The sequence below is a fragment of the Zingiber officinale genome, chromosome 7B (assembly GCF_018446385.1).
Source record: "Zingiber officinale cultivar Zhangliang chromosome 7B, Zo_v1.1, whole genome shotgun sequence".
Lineage (NCBI taxonomy): Eukaryota > Viridiplantae > Streptophyta > Magnoliopsida > Zingiberales > Zingiberaceae > Zingiber > Zingiber officinale.
The window spans coordinates 36,640,806-36,661,914 of NC_055999.1; the positions used below are offsets into that span (position 1 = coordinate 36,640,806).

General features: G+C 35.9%; 1 protein-coding gene across 1 annotated transcript; it reads right to left on the reverse strand.

Annotated features, from left to right (window-relative positions):
* Positions 1–2,318: 2,318 nt before the first annotated feature.
* LOC122005671 (DNA-directed RNA polymerases II, IV and V subunit 9A-like) lies at positions 2,319–19,468 on the reverse strand. The gene is made up of 4 exons (XM_042560792.1): positions 19,293–19,468; positions 19,145–19,220; positions 15,913–16,071; positions 2,319–2,614 (listed from the first exon to the last, which is right to left on the reverse strand). Exons 1-4 carry the CDS (start codon positions 19,319–19,321, stop codon positions 2,534–2,536), a joined length of 345 nt encoding a protein of 114 aa, XP_042416726.1. The 5' UTR covers positions 19,322–19,468; the 3' UTR covers positions 2,319–2,533.
* Positions 19,469–21,109: the final 1,641 nt, after the last annotated feature.

The window sequence follows — 21,109 nt, forward strand, 5'->3', positions numbered from 1 at the left end:
TAACAATGTTTACATTACCTATGTTGTATAGCAGCGAATAACTTTAAAGTTTTTCATGATGAATAAATTTATTGGCTGATATATATAATATCAAACATATAATTAGAGCTATTAAAAATTGAAGGTTATAAAAGTCAAGTGAATATATTATTAAGTATTTTCCTTTCACTTCCCTCCAACTCCCAAACAAAAAAAAAATGATTCCCTTTCTTTTCTTTCCTCCACTCCCAAATAAAAAAATGAAAAATGATATGCTTAAGGAAAAAATCTTAAGGAAAACCTCAAGGATAGACACATAAAATTATGGAGCTCACAAAAAGTGAAATGGTGGGCCATGAATTTATGTATCTATCCTGTGAGATTTTTCCTTGTGCATATCATTGCTCTAAAAAAATATATCATTTCTCTTCTCTTCCTTTCTCTCTCCTTCCTTTCTTTTCTCTTCTTTTCTTTTCCCTTCCAACTTCCAAACTAAGCCTTAGATAGTAGCTTCTCCAATTTTGCTAAGGAAGAAAGGAAAGAACAAGCAAAGATGTAGTTTATACATTTGCTTTTATTTCCATCCACATTTCTCCTCATAATTTAGGGAAAGGTTTGCATTTACTTCCCGAAGTGCATATAACTTTGGTACTTTCTCTTCTTCAAGTCCCTCTCTTTAACTATCAGACTTTTATTTTCTACCCTCCAAGAAAGCACCACTATTCTTTCACCTTATCATACTTTTCAGAAATAGAGAAACCTCTTACAACAATCTATTCTTACAAGCAACACAAACCAAATACAAAGATAAAAATAAAAATAAATGCAGTGTAAATAAACTATTCACACAAGAAATCTATGCGTGACTCGCATTGTGATTGCTTTAAATTGCTCTTTGAATGTCTGGAATGGAATAATACTCACCCACAAACCTTCCGAGAACAACCTCTCAAAAATTTCACAAAATTTCTTTTATATAATTGTTGTTCATGATTGAAATCCACCTAATAGTTGACTAATTGCTCCTTTACAGTTGACTATAATACTGCAATTCGAATGTTGTTCTACTCTGTCTACTCAACGGTTCCATCCAACTCAAGATCCAAGTCAGTAGTCACCATAGCAATCGATTGTTACTCATCAATCAACTATAAAATTTTTGTACTATTTCATAGTTAATCAATTGAGTTCATTAGTTGACTATACCATCCATCAATTGATAATCACTAACAATCGATTTTTCATACTAGAAAACTCCAACAAATTCTGAATTTATGATTTCGAGTTCATCAATCAACTGTTACTTCCACATCAATCGATTAATACCTTACTTTTAGTCATACCCAAGTTGAACTATATCCTTGCCTAGTATACAGTTGACTCCAAATTAACAAGACTTCCTTTGCATAGTATTTGATCAACCTTGACCTATCGAAACATCTTCATTGTTAGACCTCTAATTCTCCTTGACCAATTTAGAGTTCCCATCTCATGCCTAAATTCAATCCTCTATGACCTGCTAAGACTTCATCCACTCCTAACATGCAGTCCTTCATGATCTATTATAAATTTCACTTACATGCTTAATATCCAATGCTCCATGACCTATTAGAATGTTCATCATTATCGATTATTCAATCAACCATAACCCAATTTGATTTTACCTTTATTAACTCCTTATTGGACTTTTAATTGCTAAGTATTCGATCAATCATGATCTACTTAGACTTTTCCATTATCAAGTATCCGATCAACCTTAACCTATTTGACATTTTGCTCAACCATCAAGCATATTTGATCAAATACTGAAACGCAACTTGAGCTTAGTCAACTTTAACTAAAGGTCAATTACATCAATAAAAATCATCTCCAAGTAAAGAGATTGATTACACCAATAGAAATCACCTCCAAGTAAACATAGGGTATCAACAAAATAACAATACAGTGTGTGCCAAGACCAGGGCATAGTCACCTTGCCACCACCAAAGGCATGGTGAAGCTCCTAAAGGCGAGGACCAACCATGTTCAAACTGTTTGTTCAGCCAAGCATGTCATCCTTCAGGCGGTTAGCTTTGCCTCTCCAATTGAAGAAGAGATACAGATGTGGCGTGTCCTCTGAGAAATCCCACAAAAGTGCAAAGACTCAATCCAAGACTAATTTGATTGCGAGGCATCGATTAGATCCCTATACGACTTGTTTTTTTAATTAGAAGATATTGAGATATACTAAATCCTGAGTTCTTGAATGATGCATATCATTGGATGCGCATGGAATGATTTTTCTTGGCTTAGACTTTGTTTCCATTTTTTATTTCCCCTTTTTTATTTGAATATTCTACTTCACCGATGAAACTGGATGCGTAAACCCACTTTTGATTTACAGATACAAAGATAGTTGTGTTCGCTAAACTCAGGATACGGAGAGACTCCATTGAAGTAAATATATGTTCAGATGGAAATCCAGGAGGTGCATAGCTTTTCGACACAGAATTGCTTTTTAAAAAAAAAAATAGGCTTCAATTCAGCTCCAGGTTTCAGTAGCAGGTTTGCCCCATCAGTCTCTCCATCTATGCCCACAACTTGGATTGCAGCAGATGAAGAACAGAGTCAAGCCCTCCTCTCCCTTCGAAGGTGCCTGTAAATCAATCAAATCGATCACAGAGCTTTCAGAAAATTTTTGGGTTGAAAAAAAAATCAGCTATGTGAGTTCTGAGTATTTTGTTCAGCCAGCACTTACAAAATGGCTTTGGAATTCTGAGTAACTTGCAAGACAGCAAATTATTTTGATCTAATTCAGGATCGAATTACAACTTATGGTAACAACCAAACTAAATGCTACATAAAGGCCTAAATGGTACAATGAAGACCATGATAGTTGGTTGCAATCAGATTCCTTCAGGGCCATGAAAATACATAATTTGGGGATGCAGTGAAAAGGAGGAAGCTAGGAAAAAAAATACTGAGACATCAAAACAAAAACATAACAAACTCAAAACACATTATACATGAGTCTGATACAAAAATAATAACCAGAGAATTGTTTAGCTCAAAGTTTTAAAGCTATGAACCCAAAGTTAGCTTGGATTGCATCACTAGTCATGCACAAGCATCAATTCAATGAGTGACCATCCAAACAATTTAATGAAGACAGTATGCGTCCAATCTCTAAGTTTTAGATACTTTATGATAAGTTCTTGATACCAAGAGTCTTATATTAAAAAAAATGATCAAACATTGGGATGTGACTAAACCTTGTTTGGGCTTGAACTGAGCTTGAATTATAGTTAAATTGTATAAATTATGGTTGAACCAAATTAGATGATTTGGATCCAACTCAGTTGCATTTTTTTTGTTCACTTGGTCTGGAGTTTTGAGGTGTTTATGCATTTGAGGGGTTGTTTGATTTCCCTAATTATTTGTCCAGTACAACTCCAGTCCCACTCCTCGCCTTCGTATCTATTTTTTTTCTTCCGAAAATTCTCCCTCCCTCTCCTGAGACTTCGACCCCCATCACAGCTGCCACTGTCACCTACATTGACCCCTTCTTGTTGCTGCACTAAACCATCACCATCTCTACCTAAAGCAACACTCGTTGCTGTTGTCACTGTCATTGCCACCTACATCAACCCCTTCTCACTGCTGCCCTAAGCTATCCTGTTTTCATCTCTACCTCAAGCAGCAACCATGCTGCCTCGCTGACCAAAACTAATCGTCATTTGTCAGCATCAGCAACCGCCTCCATCCTGACTGGGAAACAACAGTGATGTAGTTGATTTATCTCTAGGCAACAATGATCTCCCTCTTAGGGCACCAAGACACGTTAAAATCCCTGAATGGCTGGATCCCGCTTCAAGCAGAAATTAATCGATGGGAAAAACCATCAAGCAATTCACCTTTAATTTGATCCTTGTTGCTCCCAAGTGATATGCCCTTAGCTGCAACTATTTTGGGCCCTTCCATTGTTGTGCTTTAGTTTTCAGCAATGCTTCTGATAGGGGACCATCTTCAGTAAGTACTCATTTTTTTGTGCTGCTCTTGATTCAATTCCTTGCCACTGCAGAGTTGTTAGTTTAAGATTGGGACCTTGTATATCTTTGTTTCTTCCCTTCTTTCCAGTGCTATAATTTAACACATTGAGAATTTTGGAAGTATAGGCGTTCATCTAGTGAATTTAATTGGATTTCTGTTATCAGAATTGGATCTCATCATTCATGAGTAGCATTGGATGAAATGTGATTGAATGTGGATCCTTCTCCTTTTCAATGATTGGTTGGGGCCAAAATAACCTTTCTTGAAGCGAAAATATATTCAGTGTTGAGTCATAATCGATAATTGTTCTCATTCACATCTTGCATATCTAATTGCTAGCAGAATCTTGAGGTGGTTAGAGTTAATAGCAGGTGGTGCAGATTTTCGTTTTCAAGGTGGCTTTTTTACTTGTTTCATTATACTATTAAATGTGGGTAAGTAGATATAATTATGCAGTGGTTTGAAAAATAGAAGTATTTCCATATTTGCTTAACATATGCTTTCAGGTTATTTGACTTTTAGTTGATCTTGGTGTTATTTCTCTCCTTGTTCCTTCCTAGATACTTGTTATGAAAATGATGGAAACAAATGGTAATCCCTTAAAAGTGAATGAACTCCCTCAAGAATCTACAAGAAACTAAATGTGTAACTATATTACTGAATCAAGATAAATTACTTATATCTTAGAGCTTTAACTCCACGCTTTGAAACGAGGTAAATGACTATTTATACTGAATCAATAAATTCAAAAATAAATCACCTGTACTATAAAGCCTCAGCTCTGCACTCTAAAAAGGGTTGTGTGACTAAATTACTTGTGATATAGAGCCTTGCCTTTGCACTTTAAAAGAGCTACATGATTACATTATGTAAATTAACAAAACTATGAATGCATTACTTATACCATAGAGCTTTGGGTCCAAGCTTTTAAAGACCTACATGACTAACTATGTTGAACCAAGAAAATGATAGAATTCTTAAACTTTAGAACTTTGGCTCTCTGCTCTATTGGAGTTGTGAGACTAATTATATTGAATCAATGATTGGAATAAATTATTTATACTAAAGAGCTTTGGCTTCTCACTTTCAAGTAGTGTGACGATTTATGAAAATGATGTAATGCAACAATGATGAAATTGAAGAAAATTTTAAAAGTATTTGTGTCATAAGTGATTAATGTTGTTAAATTGATTTAAAAAATGATAATCTTGATTATTTATTTTTTATTAGATTCTTTTGTGAGATATTGTATATCATGCACTTTTCTTTTATACCAACTTTTCATTTTATCCACACGTTTTTGAGTTTTTAACTTTCATTTATTTTTTTAGATTGTGAATAGTGCTGAAAAAGTTTTTTTTTTCATAGGTATGCATTTAGTTTACCTTTTGTCTATATTTTTGCTCTAACATTATTGAAATTCACACGTGGCAAACAAAGCTAGTTTCACAATAAGTCTCTCTCGTGTGGAGTGTGGTGATAACCAACATTTCGATGCATTATTATGGCTCTTTTATACTTGGCGTTTTAATCATCTCGTATGCTTAAATGTTGATTCATATCGTATTTTACAAGCAAAGAGTATATTTGGAACTTCGCTACAATTTACCTACATTTAGAGCATTATGTATTAGTATTTGAACTTTATCTTGTAGGGGATCAAAGGAGAGCTAAACCGGAATCAAAGAGAAGCCAAAGCTCACCACAAAAGCCAACACAGCCTGGTCGTGTCCCACTCTGCTCTATCCTAGAAATCAATTGGAGCCTCCCTACAGTAGGGAGGTAGCAAACACGATCAAGTCATACTTCCTAGTATGGTCGTGGCCTGGGATAGTAGCTCATCGGTTTTCCCTTGGAGGATCGATTCATTCACTCATATCTAGGGTTAGGGAGTCATCTTCTTCCTTCTTCTCCACCTCCATCTGAGCCCTCATCCCGATTGGAAGAGGTGCTACCATCTCCATCTCTGGTGGCCTCCTTCATCCACAAGCTCTCATCCCGGTTGGGAGAAACTATCATCTATTTCACCCCAATAGGGAGGGGTTTCCTCACGAGGGAATACATAGCTTAAGGAGGATAAGAGGGTGTGATGATCTTCCACCTTCTTAGCTTTCAAAAATCCGTCTTTGATACGAATCAAGCCCTTCTCCTAGTTGGGAGAGACGCTCCCATCTTTATCGTCAGATCCGCCACCGACTAGCCCTTGACCAGTTGGGAAGAAGTACTTCCATTTCCATCCACAAACATCGTTCTATATCATCTACCCTGATCGAAGGGAGAGTTGCTCCACTTTACCCATAGTTTAGCTTAGCTTCCTTTATTTCTTATGCTTGCAATGTGTTTGTTTTAATGCCCCTTAAGCTTAGTTTACTTTAGTCAATGCATGTTAATTCCTTTAATTTTTGTTATGCTTGTTTCGTTCAATTGCTTTAAGTTTTGTTCTTCATTTGGATGCAAGTAGATTAAGTTAGGTTAGATTAGATTAGGTTTCTCCAGATGCTTTAAGTTTCATTGAATGTTTTATGTTTCCTTTAATTTTGTCGTGATTGTAGTTTAGCTAGGTTAGAGTTTTAATTTCTCGCATTGCTTTCAATTATTAGTTTTAGAATTCAACTCAACGAACCCTCATTTCAACATCAAAAACCAAAACCCAAAACCCAAAGCAATAACATTTAATTTTGAGATTATCATTCACCAACTACATTCCTTGTGAGAGATAATCCGAGTCATCTCTATACCATATTAGTGTAGAGACTCGGTAAATTGAATTATAATTGTAGTACGACAAAAGTGTATTATCAAATTTGGTATTGTTATGGGGAAGTGTTAGCGGTGTTTGATAATCTTAAATTGTTCTTTGTTTTTTTGTTTTGCTATTTTGTTTTTCTGATCGATGAAATTTTTAGTATCTCTGTTTGTCCTCAAATTATGTAGGTTGAACAAATAGGGTGTGAAGATCATTACTCATCACTTAGACCACCTTTTCAAATTCCATCATTTAGACCACCTTTTCAATTTTAAAAAATTTTTATTTAATTTTTCAGGTTTATATTCACTTACTTTCTCCTATAGTGATCGTAAAAATTCTAAAAATTGTTAGGTGCCTTAATTATCTTGTATGCATATGTTTCATCTTGTGTGTTTCCAGTGTTTTCTCATCTTGTTTTCTTAAGTGTTTCAGTGTATGACTAGGACCTCCTACAATGACTTGTTTTCTCATATCTTGTAAGTAATACAGCGAAGAACAACAAGACTAAAAGAACTTTGGGCACTAGATGTGACTTATCAACCCTTCTGCATCTAGTATCCTAAGTTAGATGTGGACTTGGAATTAAGATATGGAATCATACAATCATTGTCAAAATTTCATGGTCTTACTACTTTACTAGGAGGATCCTAGTAGGCATCTGCAAGAATTTCATGTGGTGTGCTAAGAGGAAAACATCATACTCCGAGCATTTCCATTTTTGCTGGTGGATATAGCAAAGGATTAGTTGTAATATCTTCCCTCTAGTTCTACCACTAGCTGGTTCGAGATAAAAAAAAAAACATTTTTCGTGAGATTCTTTCCTGCTTCTAAGACCATAGTTATTTTTAGAAGAGTATTTGCGGTATTTAACAACTCATGGGAGAGACATTACATGAATATTGGGAGAGATTCAAGAAACTTTACCAGCTGTCCTCAACATCAGGTCAGTGATCAGTTGCTTATCCAGTATTTTTATCGATGGATAGATACATGTTGGATGCAATTAGTGGAGCCGCCTTGGTTAACAAAACTCCTAACGCAACTAGAGAACTCATAGAAAATATGACCGCCAATTCATAGCAATTTGGAAGTAGACAAATGGTTACCAAAGACATTAATGAGAGCCTATGATATTTGTGCTAGTCCCAACCTACAACAAAGTGCTAGTTCTATCTTTGTTAATCAGACAGCAGCTAATGTTTTTCACATCCAACTTCAACACTAACAGCCCCAACAGCAAAATAGATATGATTCATTGTCCAATGTCTAGTCTTGGTTAGATGTATCATTCAAATTTCAAGTGGGGGAATATACAACAACAAATTACTCAACCTTTCCACATACTAGAGGTCTCTTGCTCTCAGTCAAATAGAGACTTGCTTTAGTGCAAAAACAAAAAGATCTCGTGCAGCAAGTAGCAACTCACAGTCTCTAGTTCCACCAAAGAGTTGATGCATCATTACAGAATTGCAAGATGTATGTAGACCAAATGGCATCATCCATCAACCAGATGCAAGCACAAGGCTAAACTTCTCTTAGAGACCATTCCTAATCCGAAAGGTAGTGTTAGTGTTAATGGTATTGACTTGCTCGAAGAGATGGATTGTAGAATTCGTGATAATCTTGTCTTTGATTCTGCTTCTCTACAAGACTCCTCTAATTCTATGTCGTGATGATAAAGTTGTTAATGTTGCAAAGATGGATGATAATGTTGGTGTGTTGTCAACTGATCCTATTGGTGATCTTGTGATGTTGTAGAGGAGGCAATATCCCAAGAATTGTTTCCTTCAGTTCTGCAACCACCTAATCTAAAGTTAGAGCCCCTTCCTACCCATTTGAAGTATGCATATCGAGAGAAGGATGAGCAGTGGACAATGATTATTGCCTAGAATTTTCAACCTGCCAAGGAGAGAGCACTTGCAAACATACTTGCTTCAAAATTTCTACTGAACAAGGTCCTAACATTAACCGTAATCAACCCACTCTTAGAGTGAATACTCTAATTGAACTGCTTCCAACCACTCAAAAGAACTTTCAAAAGGAAAAAGGTGGAAGGAGCGTTCCTTACTTCAACAGCAATTATTCCACTTCCGAAGTGGATTCTACACTCGAATCTTCAACCACTTGGTAAAACCTTAAAGGAGTTGATAATGGAGGGAGCAGGGATTCATGACGCTGACCACACAAAGAAGGCCCTCACCTCTACTTGGACCATCCCACTTTCGACCCGGCTACTACTATTTAATCGCCTTCAATAGCCAGGTCCAAAGGGGAGTCCATTCCTTTCCTTTTCTTTATCTTTTTGTTTGTGTGCTTTTCTTTGCTTTCTTTTATTGCTTTGCTTTCTTGTTTTATACCTTGTGTAGTTTTGTTTTGTAATTCTCTACATGTTCTCTCGTGATACTTTAAGAATTGAAAAAGTTTTTTAAGTTTAACCGTCGAGTTTTAAGGTCGTTTGACATGATTGAATACTCTGCTTACATGTTGTCATTAGTGTGGTGATGGATTCTAACTTGATAGATTAAATTTGATAGTTAATATTTACCTAGTGAAAATTATTGTCATGCTTATTCCTTATATTCTTGTTGTGTGTATTGAACTCATAATAATTGACACTCTAGAACTTGCTTTGCTTCTTTTTGAGACTACATTATCATATGCATGCATGAATGTGATGAAGGTCCTCTCACTTGTTCACTTTGTGATTTCCTTTCTTAGCACTTTCATTGTCCGTTATATTTTCCTTGTCACATTTTTATTTATTCTCTGTCCTATCCTTTGATGAGAGTATTGAATGATGGCATGATGAGTTACATTGTCCGAGATGGACAAATTCTAAATGTGGGGGGAATTCTATGGGAAGAAAAAGGCTTCCCAAAATGAAACACGAGCAGGTCGTGTGAAGTGACACGGCCATGTAAAGTGACACGGCCATGCCCCATTCTGAGAGTTTCATAACAAGAATTTTTTTTATCCTAGAATCAAACATGAGCAAGCCGTGTTATGTGCCTAAATAAAAAAACACGACCTGGCCGTGTTTAGTGTCACGATCATGGTATATTCTATAAATAAAGAAAAAGAAAAAAATAAAAGAAGAAAAGATGCCTTTTATTTGGGTGAAAAGAAGTTGAGCATTAGAATGTTTGGGTGAGATTTTTATGCATGTTACGTGATTGTATCCATCATGCTTATCATTCCATTGCTCTCGTATTCTCTTTGGCCTCTCTTCGTGTCTTATGCTTCTTGTTTCTTTTGACTTCTTTTTGGCCACATTATAACTATAACAAGTCTTTCGGATTTATGCATGTGTATGTTTCCAGTAGTGGAAAGTAGAAAATAAGCAATGGTAGTGCAATGTCATGAGTAGTATTGAGTGTAAACTCCACCCTCATAAATGCTTACTTGAGCGAGAGCGAAAACACTTACCTTGTGAAGCTCTATCATGCTTAGTTTATTCAAGTTGATTAAAATCACCATGTTTATTAACTTGTGTAAGAATTGAGTTCATGAATGTTTTGATGGTCTTAAGTAATTACCTTTTACTATCTTCGAAGTGTGATAGGGAATGATAGGGAGATGAGTTTTTAGTTGTTTACTTGCCTGAGACGTGCAAGAAATAAAGTGTGGGGGTGTGATAACCAACATTTTGACCTATTATTTTATCTCTTATACTTGACATTTTAATCCTCTTGTATGCTTAAATGTTGATTCATATCGTATTTTACGAGCAAAGGGTTTATTTAGAACTTCATTGTAATTTACCTATGTTTAGAGCATTATTTACTAAGATTTGAACATTATCTTGTAGGTGATCAAAGGAGAGCTAAATCAGAGTCAAAAGAGGAGCTGAAGACACAGTCGGGCCATGTCCCACTCTGCTCAATGTTGGAAATCAATTGGAGCCTCCCCAAAATAGCAAACACAACCAAGTCGTGCTTCCTAGCACTGTCGTGCCACGGAAAGGCGATTAATCACTTAAATAGTTGGTTTCCCCTTGGAGGATTGATTCATTCACTCAAATCTAGGGTTAGGGAGTCATCTTCTTCCTTCTTCTCCACCTGCATCCGAGCCCTCATCCTGGTTGGAAGAGGTGCTACCATCTCCATCTTCGGCGGCCACCTTCATCCACAAGCTCTCATCCCAGTAGGGAGAAGTTATCATCCATTTCACCTCGGTTGGGAGGGGTTTCCTAACAAGGGAATGCATAGTTTGAGGAGAAGAGGGGGTGATGGTCTTCCACCTTCTAGCTTCCAAAAGTTCATCTTTGATCCGTATCAAGCACTTGTCTTGGTTGAGAGGCGCTCCCATCTTCATCGCCGGAATCCACCACCGACTAGCCCTTGACCTAGTTGGGAAGAGGCGCTTCCATTTCTATCCACAAGCATTCATTCAATGGGAAGAGTCTCCTCTTACCCCTAGTTTAGTCTAGTTTTTATTGTAATGTGTTTGTCTTAATGCCCCTTACGCTTTGTTTACTTCAGTCAATGCATTTTAATTCCTTTAATTTTTGTTATGCTTGTTGTGTTCAATTGCTTTAAGTTTTGTTCTTTATTTGGATGCAAGTAGATTAGATTAGATTAGATTAGGTTTCGTCGAATGCTTTGAGTTTCATTGAATTCTTTATGTTTCCTTTAATTTTGTCGCAATCATAGTTTTGTAGGTTAGAGTTTTAATTATTCGCATTACTCTTCGATTATTAGTCTTAGAATTCAACTCAACAAACCCCCACTTCAACATCAAAAACCAAAACCCAACCCCCAAAGCAATAACATTTAATCTTGAGATTATCATCCTTGTGAGAGACAATCTGAGTCATACCTATACTATATTAGTGTAGAGGGGTTCGATAAATTGAATTATAACCGTATTACGACAAAAGCATGTTATCATGTGGCAAAAAGGCTATTAACTCATAGTTCATTACTGAATGAAGCTATACCGCATATCATGCATCATATGGAATATAAAAACTATAGCACCATTCTTAATTGAACCCTATTTTATCATTTATTGAATAATTACAAAACATGGATAGAAATCAAACCTTCTTAAGCTATTTGGGGATTTCTCTGATGGCCAAGCTTCGTGGTATGTATCAATCACTTCTATGTAACATTATGCCGAAATGAGTGAGGGTTAGTGCTTTGGGTTCGACTTATACCTTTGAAAATCTACTCATCAAGTTGATGTTGAAAGACTTCAACTAGTTATCATAACCTTAATATGTGATTCAATTGGCCTTCCTCAAAAACAAGAGCACCAATGATTTCTTTACGTGTGCCTTAGAAATCATAAATCGGTGCCAGATCAGAGATTACGAGGAATCAGTGGTTATAAAATTGAAGTATGAGAAGGCTTCGATAATGTGAATTTGGAAACCTCAGAGTGGATCGTCAAAGTGGGAGTTTTTTCTAGCTAGATGATTTCTGGGATCTTAGTCATTATTTTCAGTGCAGATAAGGTGACCATCACAAATGCCAAGTCTGTCCATCTTTTCCATGTATGAGGGTCTACGGTAAGGTATTCCCTTATCCTTGGACATTTTCATTCTTTTGACAGACACTCTACACTATATTTTAAGGAGGGAGCAAATGTTGAGGCTTAATGAGGGAGTTGTTAAAAGCTTCGGTTTTCAAATTGTTCAATAGGCAGTGAATATACTATTATTTTCTAGTGCTAATCCTCAGACGATCTTTTACCTTCACATTTTAGTTGTAGCTTTCTCCATGTTCAGTGGATTAAAGATCATATGTAATAGATCTGCCTTGGCATATATTGGAGAACTAGAAGGAATGATCAGATCTTGCTGATATATTCAGGTGTTCTTACTAATCTTTGCTGATGTCTTATCTCAGGTTTCAACTAGGCACTAGACCAAACAGGATATACTAGAAGAAACTATTGGATAAGGTTTCTAGGGACTAGATCCATAGCTAAGGGCCTTTCTCTCCCTAGGTGGCAGGTTAAATCTTCTAAATATTGTACTAACTTCCATAATATTGTTTCCATGCTCTGTGTGCATCCTACCAGAATGAGTGAGAACTAGAATGGAAAGCATTCGATGTTCATTTCAGTAGAACAGTCAGCAGGGTTCGACCCCTCTCCCCAGGACGGTACTTGGCAGCTTGGTAAAAAAAAAAAGATAGTCCGGTGCACGAAGCTCCCGCCATGAGGGGTCCCGGAGAAGGATCCATTGTACTTGGCAGCTTGGTAGATGTCCGCAAACCAACGGCATTGGTAGGTTTAGGTATTCTTCATTTGCAGGATTTTAATATAGCACTTTTATGCCATTGGTGGTGGCAACTGCTTAATGGAGCTCCACTGCTGTAGTGGCACATCATCAGTAGAACCTACTTCTCAAACAAGCTTTAAGAGATTGCACATCCAGATCAACTGTGGTCCTTCTTGTGGAAATGCATCTGGTAGGTTCGTGGTAGGTTCGTGATTTTTGTGCGTTGAACCTCTCAGTTAAAACCACACAATCATCCAATTTTGTGCTTTGGCATAGTGAATGGAAGCACACTGCTAAAATGGGACTTCTGTGACTTGTTTTCAGTCTGCAACTCTCAAGGTTAGTTATTAGACAACATAACACTGAGCCACCTACAGCTGGCTTTTTTTGTTTTCAAGACCAATGATTATGTCAGATCTTGCTGCTATTATTCTCAGAATTTGAAACATTCAGTCAGGAGAAGGTTTGTCAGTATGGATATTGTGGTGGAATGAAAATGGTACGATTTTTGTCAAATCCATATGCCATATGATCTTATTCTGAGGGAGGGCTGATCCTTGGTGTGTTACAGTGTGGAGCTCCTCACCCATCATGGTTAAAGGCTTTTGCTAGCTCATGCTGCAGACCAAGCTTAACACCAGAACCATACTGAGAAGAAAGCAGGTGCATCTGGAATCCTTCACTTGTATTTTCTGCTTTGAACATACTGAATCCAGAGAATCTTTTCTTGTCCTGCAATGCATCTCTAGTTGGATGGTAGATAATTCAGTCTATTCAGGATCGCTCTACCCAGAGAATCTTAACTTTTACCGTAAATACATCTCTAGTTGGCTGGCAGATAATTGGGTCTTTATTCAGGATCCCTCTACCCAAGGTTTTGAAATAGAGGCTTGGCTGCATGCATTAGCAGAATTTCATTCATGGTGGTGTCCCAGCTTTAACACGACAGCTCAACCATGGTGCCATATGTCTAGCTCTCCCATTGCCTAAACATTTTCCAAATGGTCCATCAAGATCAGGCAGATATGTTCAGAAATTGGCGAGAGATTCTACAACTCAGGAGTCATCAGATTCCATCTTCAAAATGAGCTACCTACCTTCTTTGCTTGAGAAATCTGGTGCTCAAAATTGGCGAGAGATTCTACTAGGGAAGAAAAGTGCAGGAGAGAGATGGTAAGAAAAGATGTTGATAGAGGGAGAATAAGAAAATCACTCTCTCCTTTGTACATTTTGAAGAGAAGAAACCCAGGAGAGAAATCTTTCTTCGCCCTTGAAGAGAAGGAAAGAGAGATGAGATTTAATTCTTCATTTTAAAAAATGCAAAAAATATAAAATCAACAAATCAACAAAAAACAATAATTTCATTCTTTTAAGGTTTTAGCCTGCATTTGAGCTAGATTTTGAGTTTTTTGTTAGATTTGGGTGGAAGCTATTCGTGGAAAGCAGGAGAATTAGTTTTTTACCTGTTGTTTCCTTCCTTGGCCTAAGGAAATGGAGGGAGAGGTTGACCCCACCCACTTTTTCCCTAGGGCAGGCCCTTCCATAGCCCCACCAACTAAACACACCCTTAACTAACAAGTGTTAGGAGAGGCTCTGCAACTGAGATTATCATTCGGGATTTTGCATAGCATCCTTTAGTGTTGTAAGTTGGGCGTGAGGAGAATCTATTATAAGCAGGCCAAGACCATAACTTCAAATAGTGTATTAGCAATGACCACAAGTTATAGAGCTTTTGTTGTGTGGTTCTTTAGTTCCAAGACTCAAGGTATTGGCTAAGAATTACTAGCATTTAGTGGGTTCGGGAGGTTGGAAGAGCTAAATTATTTCACAGCAGTTGTCCACTCTTGTGTGGTTTTTTCTTACATTACACTTAATCAAACCCTCCTTTCAGCATCAATCTAATGTTGGTGGAAATACCTTTTATCCTGAGTTGTCTGGAAAGTCAGACAACTCTCTCTCAAGTTATGCTAGAAAGTCAAAAGGGTTTTTTCCTTCAAGTTGCATATTAGACAAATAAGACTTTAAGGAACGTGTCAGATTATAAAATAGTACAGAACTTATATAGGAAAACTATATTAGCTTTTTTAACTTTTCACCTCTTTTTACATTCGTCAAAGGCCATTGGGATGATGGCATGCAGCTGACAAAGGTTGGTCATGGAAACTTCTAAAGCACGGTTGTGTGCTTGTGACGGTTTACTCTGTTGGAATCCAACTTAATAGATGATGTAGATGACACATCAACAGGTACGCAACAATCAAACAAGTGGGTATGATATTTGTCATGTTATTATTGATGGTTATAGATTTGGCTAAAATCCTTTGGGTACTTGTTACCACTGTAAGAGGTGTATTTTAGATTTATTGGGTTTTTCGTTCTTGTTATCACTGTAGTAGATAAAGGTGTTGCTACTTGTAAGATGATCTCTTTCCAATACCATGAGTTTTCATTAATAGTCTCTCTTCGTAAGAAAAAAAAGAAATTTGACTAACTACTTTCTAATAAGCTTATAGTCATTTTCACTTAATAACCAACTTGTGCAGAAAATTAAACAAATCATTAACATTTGACTAACCACAAAATAGAAGTATCTCAAATAACTGATCATACTTTCAACTAAAACAGTCCTACAAGGTGGGCTCTTCATTCCCAAACACAATAAGATTAGATCAAGAACACAATCATCCTAAGCTGCAGCATTAAAGATGTTTGTCTCAGAAATAACAAGCTATCAAAGAAATTATCATCTAAAATAAATCATGCATGAAAAATCCAATGAAGTCCCAGGCAATGAAAAATAGTAGCAGAGTGACGAACACATTAATAATACTATCTTAACTAAACAAACATATAATGACTTGAACTAATGAGATAGATGCCAATCATTCGTAGTTAGAAAACAATGAAAGATAATATATTTCACCTGGAAGAAGACAGCCTCTGGGTGATTACAGTTGGAGCATCTAACATTCCTTGTACGAGGTAGAGCCGGATCAGAGGCTGCATCTTGTAGCAATCGAGACCTTTCACCAACAGAATGATTTATTTCCATTTTGTAGACACAGGAATCCTCAGCAACTTCCTGTGAAGAAAACAAGAAGCATGACTAAAAATGACAGAAAACAAAGGTGATCATTTAGAATGACTACAATACATGATGTTATAATTGTTGGAAATTCGTAACCAATTCGTAAGTATATCATCATAAACCAATTTACTGAGTGAATGACGAATAAATGTCCGAGACCATTCGAGATATGAAGGGTGGGTCCATTTTGATTGGACAAAGATATTACTTGAATACAAGCGAGGTTCATGAATGGGGATACACAAACACTAACTCGAATGTGAGTGTCAACTTTCACAAGACTATTAAGGACTAGAAATTGAAATTAGTTTTATTCTCAATTAATTATTAACATTAATTAATTAATTAAATTAAATGAATAGGTATGAGCATTCCGAGGCAGCAAAAGAAAATATAATAATTAATCTACTTAATTAAGTTAATAATTTTCTTTACGGAAAAGACACACTTGTGCCTTTTCACCTCTCAAAAGTGACTTCACCCAGAAATCTTTCTCCCCTATAAATTAATCACCTCTCATTCTTCTCAAATAACTCAATTCCAAAGTTGTGAGTTCTTCTTCTCTCTCCCTCTCTCTCTCTAAATGGTTCACAGACTTCAAAAGTTCACCAAAACTCAAAATTTAGAACATTCTTATTTCATGTCATAGGTCGTTGTATCTTGGGAGGTAATTGCCAATATTCTTCTCTCTCCCTCTCTTTCTCTCTCTCTCTCTCTCTCTAAAGGGTTCACAGGCTTCAAAAGTTCACCAGAACTAAAAATTTAGAGCATTCTTATTTCATGTCATAGGTTGTTGTATCTTGGGAGGTAATTACCAATAAACCATAAGAACCTAGGTGAGACAAAATTGCCTTAAGAAAGAAGACATATCTTCGTCTCGAACTCAATTTTATTTTTTAAAGGGTTAAGTCGACCTAAAAGAGTGTATTAACATTCATAGAGATGATCCGACGAACATTATTAAGTCACAATAGTAAATCGATAATAATGCTACAGAAAGGGGTGTATCTACGGTGCATCTACCACCTGGAGGGTGCTTCAACAACCAAAGGGATGTCTCAAAAATATAAAGGAGACATGATCTGCATCGCCATATTATTGCCCCACTAGTTAGAGCTGTTCGAATTTATTTCTCTTATCCAAAGGGATAAACCAACTCGAAAGGGTGTATCAACATCCATAGAAATGATTCAATGACCAACAATAGAAAATTAATGAAAATGCCACCAGTTTGGGTGCTTCGACAGTATGTTGAGAATCTAAAGAGGACATGATCTGCATCACCATACTTGGATAATTCTGATGATCTAATCAGATGCACAAAGATTTTAAAAATAGAATTAATCAAGATGACAAAAAAAAATGTAGATATAGGAAATTAACCAAGAATTTCTCAACTCAAAAAGGAGAAGACAAGAAAGCAGCTAACTAGATTAGAAATTATTCTTCACTTTGTGTTAGATATTGAATTTTATGATATTTAAATTTTTACATTTAAATTTTTTTAGAATCTTAGATGATGAATTAACTTAAAGCCAACCAACAAATTAGGTTTTAAGGGTCGAACTGAAGTTGGGTTGGATTTGGATTTGGATTTGGATGAAACCCATCGTATAGGCATGGTGATTAAGGTCATGTGGGTTCAAATCAGAATCTCATTTTGACTATTTTAGGGGTGAACCAAAGTTCTACTTGGAATAGTCCAATTATTTGTGCTACTGGCTTAGAAGAATTTTTAAGATGTTGGTTTTTAGTTTTTATCATTTTTAAACTGTAAAACTCTTTTGTTTCATAATAATTTACACTTAGAATCTATTCTTCTTTTATGAATAGAATGCTAGAATGAGCAACAAAAAAATAAAACTTTCCTTAGTTCACTATAAATTGAGGCATGCTTTGCTTTCGAATTCTGCAACATTGGAAGACTCAAGAAACTTTCAATGTTGAGGATGTAATTTTGCTTGAAATGAATATGTATTTTTATAAGTTTATGTAATTGTATTTAAAATTATTTATGAGTATTTAGTGAAGCTTTAAGCATTAAATATCACGTTGTTTATTATATTTTGTTTCCAATCTCACCGCACGATCTCATAGACGAGGCAGATGATCGTTAAGGCAAACAATTTAGTATTTATGAGTATTTTGTTTACTATATCCAATTAGGCAATGCAAAATTATAACATATACACAAATTAAACGAGGAAGAGAAAAAACAAAAAAGATTTGATTAGCAATGATAAAAAAGGATAAAATTTATTTAATTAGAAATGATGATATAGTAGGGGATAGAGTAAAATGGCGTAGGAGGATCCATATAACCAAACCCACCTAACTTAGTAGTTGTTGTTATTATTGTATTTTTTATTACACTATCATTAAGTGGGGTAGCTCCTGATAAATGAAATTTCACCATGTGTCATGACATTGTGTGGATAAGGCACTTATGTCAGAAAATCAACCTAACTTGAACTCCCATAAGTTATATTTGCTGCAAAATCACTTCAGGTCTAACAAAAAGGTTTTAGATACCATGAAGTCTGGATCACAACCAAAGCCTGTGAGTTTGTACAACAACAACAAAAAGAAAAAGCATAACAAGCATGCTTTCACGAGTATAAGGTATTATCCACTACCAGAAATACCTCAAACCACTTTGCCAAGAGCTCTACTACAAATCCAAAGCATATCCAAGGAGCATTGGTCTATAACATTGTTCTATCTGTAAGACTGTCAGCTAGAAAATAGATCAAGCAATTTAAGTCATCAAATGACGAGGGCATACACGTTTGCTTGACGAAAACCAACTAATAAGTCATTACTGGAGAATAAAACGAGCAGAAGACCCTCTTCCACGTGTTAATGCCATACAAAGGGGCGAAGAGTTCTTAAGAGTCAATTTTTCCCTCCTTCTCTACTTACACAAAAGCAAGTGGGAAGTTCGATCTTTGTTGGACCCAGTTCAGTATTTCTCCGATTACAGGTAGCTTAAAGGGAAACAAAAGAGCGCTGCAATAACATTGGCCAAGAAAGCAGTGTAGGGAAGAAGAGGAGGGCAGAACCACACCTGATAGCTGCAGTTGCGGCAGGCGAAAAGGAGGATACTTTCTTCCCTGTTTTCCTTCGGATACAGCACATTGTTGCTGGAGAAATAAAACAAGAAAGTGGTAAGAGGATGAAGACGATTTTAAGGGGGGGCGGGGGAGCGTACTGACCATTCACCGCAGAACTTCATAACGCTCATCTTTTCCGCTGCTCGCTTGCTTTGCTGCTCAGTCCAGTTCTGCGATCGCTCCTTGATGGTTGAATTATTATCAGAAAAATGAAGAGTCTGTCCAATTGCGTGGATTAAACCCTAACGGGTGGTTCGTGGGAACCGTGGTGCTTTTGTTAAGGAATTCACAGTTTGATTTATTAAATAATTTGATGACTCAGTTAGATTTATATGTTTGATTTGTAAAATTATGTCATGAGAAATAGATTTTAAATAGTTTATAAAAAATGCCGTGTAAGACATAGTCCATTGGCCCTAATTTATGATATTTTAATATTAACTATATTAATTTTTTTATAAAAAAGTTCACTTTTAATTTTAAATTATCTTTTAAAATATTTATTTTTAATGTTAGTTTATTTTAATTTTATTTGTTGTTGATTTGTAATGGTATTTTTTAAAAAATTTAATCGACTCTTCGTTTCTATATTAGTTCTAAAAAAAATGCGTCCTCGTAATTGTTGATGATCTTGTGCCTTTTTCTATCTTGTCAGAGTAACCCTTTTCCTCATTCATACAGTTTGTATGGTCTTGTATTCTTACCATCGATGATATTCTTTTCCTCCCTCACTATTAATATTCCTTCCTTAATCTTTCTTCCTCCTCGTTGATAAAAATCTAGTTTTTTTAAATATCAAATTAATTTTTTTAATTATATAAAGTAAAAAATTATCATCTTCAATTAATAGTGTTAGTAAATCCTTATATCAACATTATTATTGTATTAATGATTATTAAAATGATGTATTCAGTGATTTCTATTAAAGAAATTATAAATGAAGTGAATATAAAATCAAAAATTCATGAAAAATATATAAATTTAACAAACAAATAATTTGATAAAAATGAAACTAATGTGGTAAAATTTTTACTTAAAGAATTTTTTAAAATTAATTATTTTAATTATATTATTGATCATGTCGTTTTTTCACTTTAAAATAGATTTGAATAATTTATAATTTAAATTTTTTGAATGAGATAGAAAGTTAAAATTGTTTGATGATGATTTTCTAAAAAAAAATATTTGAACCTTAAAAGTTTTTTAAAACATGACATGCTATCTGATGATTTAGATTTATTTTTTAAATAAAAAATTAAAAAAAATAATAAACTCAAAATTAAAATGTAAAATACAATACCTAAATAATAATAAACTAATTAGGTTATTTGAGGAATAATCTTAACGGAATTTTTAGAAATTTTTTGGGATTTAATCGGAGCTCGTATGACATATGTTAAGGGGATAAATTATTGGACGGGAGAAAACCTATTTAAACTACCATATTTGAACGAGGAAATGTTTAATTTCTTTAAATATTTTTTTTTCTTTTCCTTCATTTCTTACCCATACCCTAAGCTTCCCCGACGTCGTCTCCTCCCCAACCGACACCGACCTCCTCTTCCTCTTCCCCTGAGCTCTTCGTCTTCCCCCAACCCGACGCATACAAAACCCTTCCTCTCCCTCACGCCGAGCCCTCTCCTCTCACGATCTCCATCGAACCCAAACACCGAGCGTCTTCTGCCGTCGCCTCCTCGCCGCGGAGATCCCAATCGCGCCAGTAGCCACCACCGATTGAGATCTCTCCATCGTCACCTCCTCGGTCGACCACCATCCAATGCTGAGCCTTCCTCTCCCGATGCTCTCAATTTCTCCTCGCCTCATACGCATGATCCGTGCCCTAGTTCTCTGAGTCGCTGCTTCGCACGAGTCGATCTTCGGCCAAGGGGGAGGATTCGAGCCCTTGTTCGGCTGGGGTT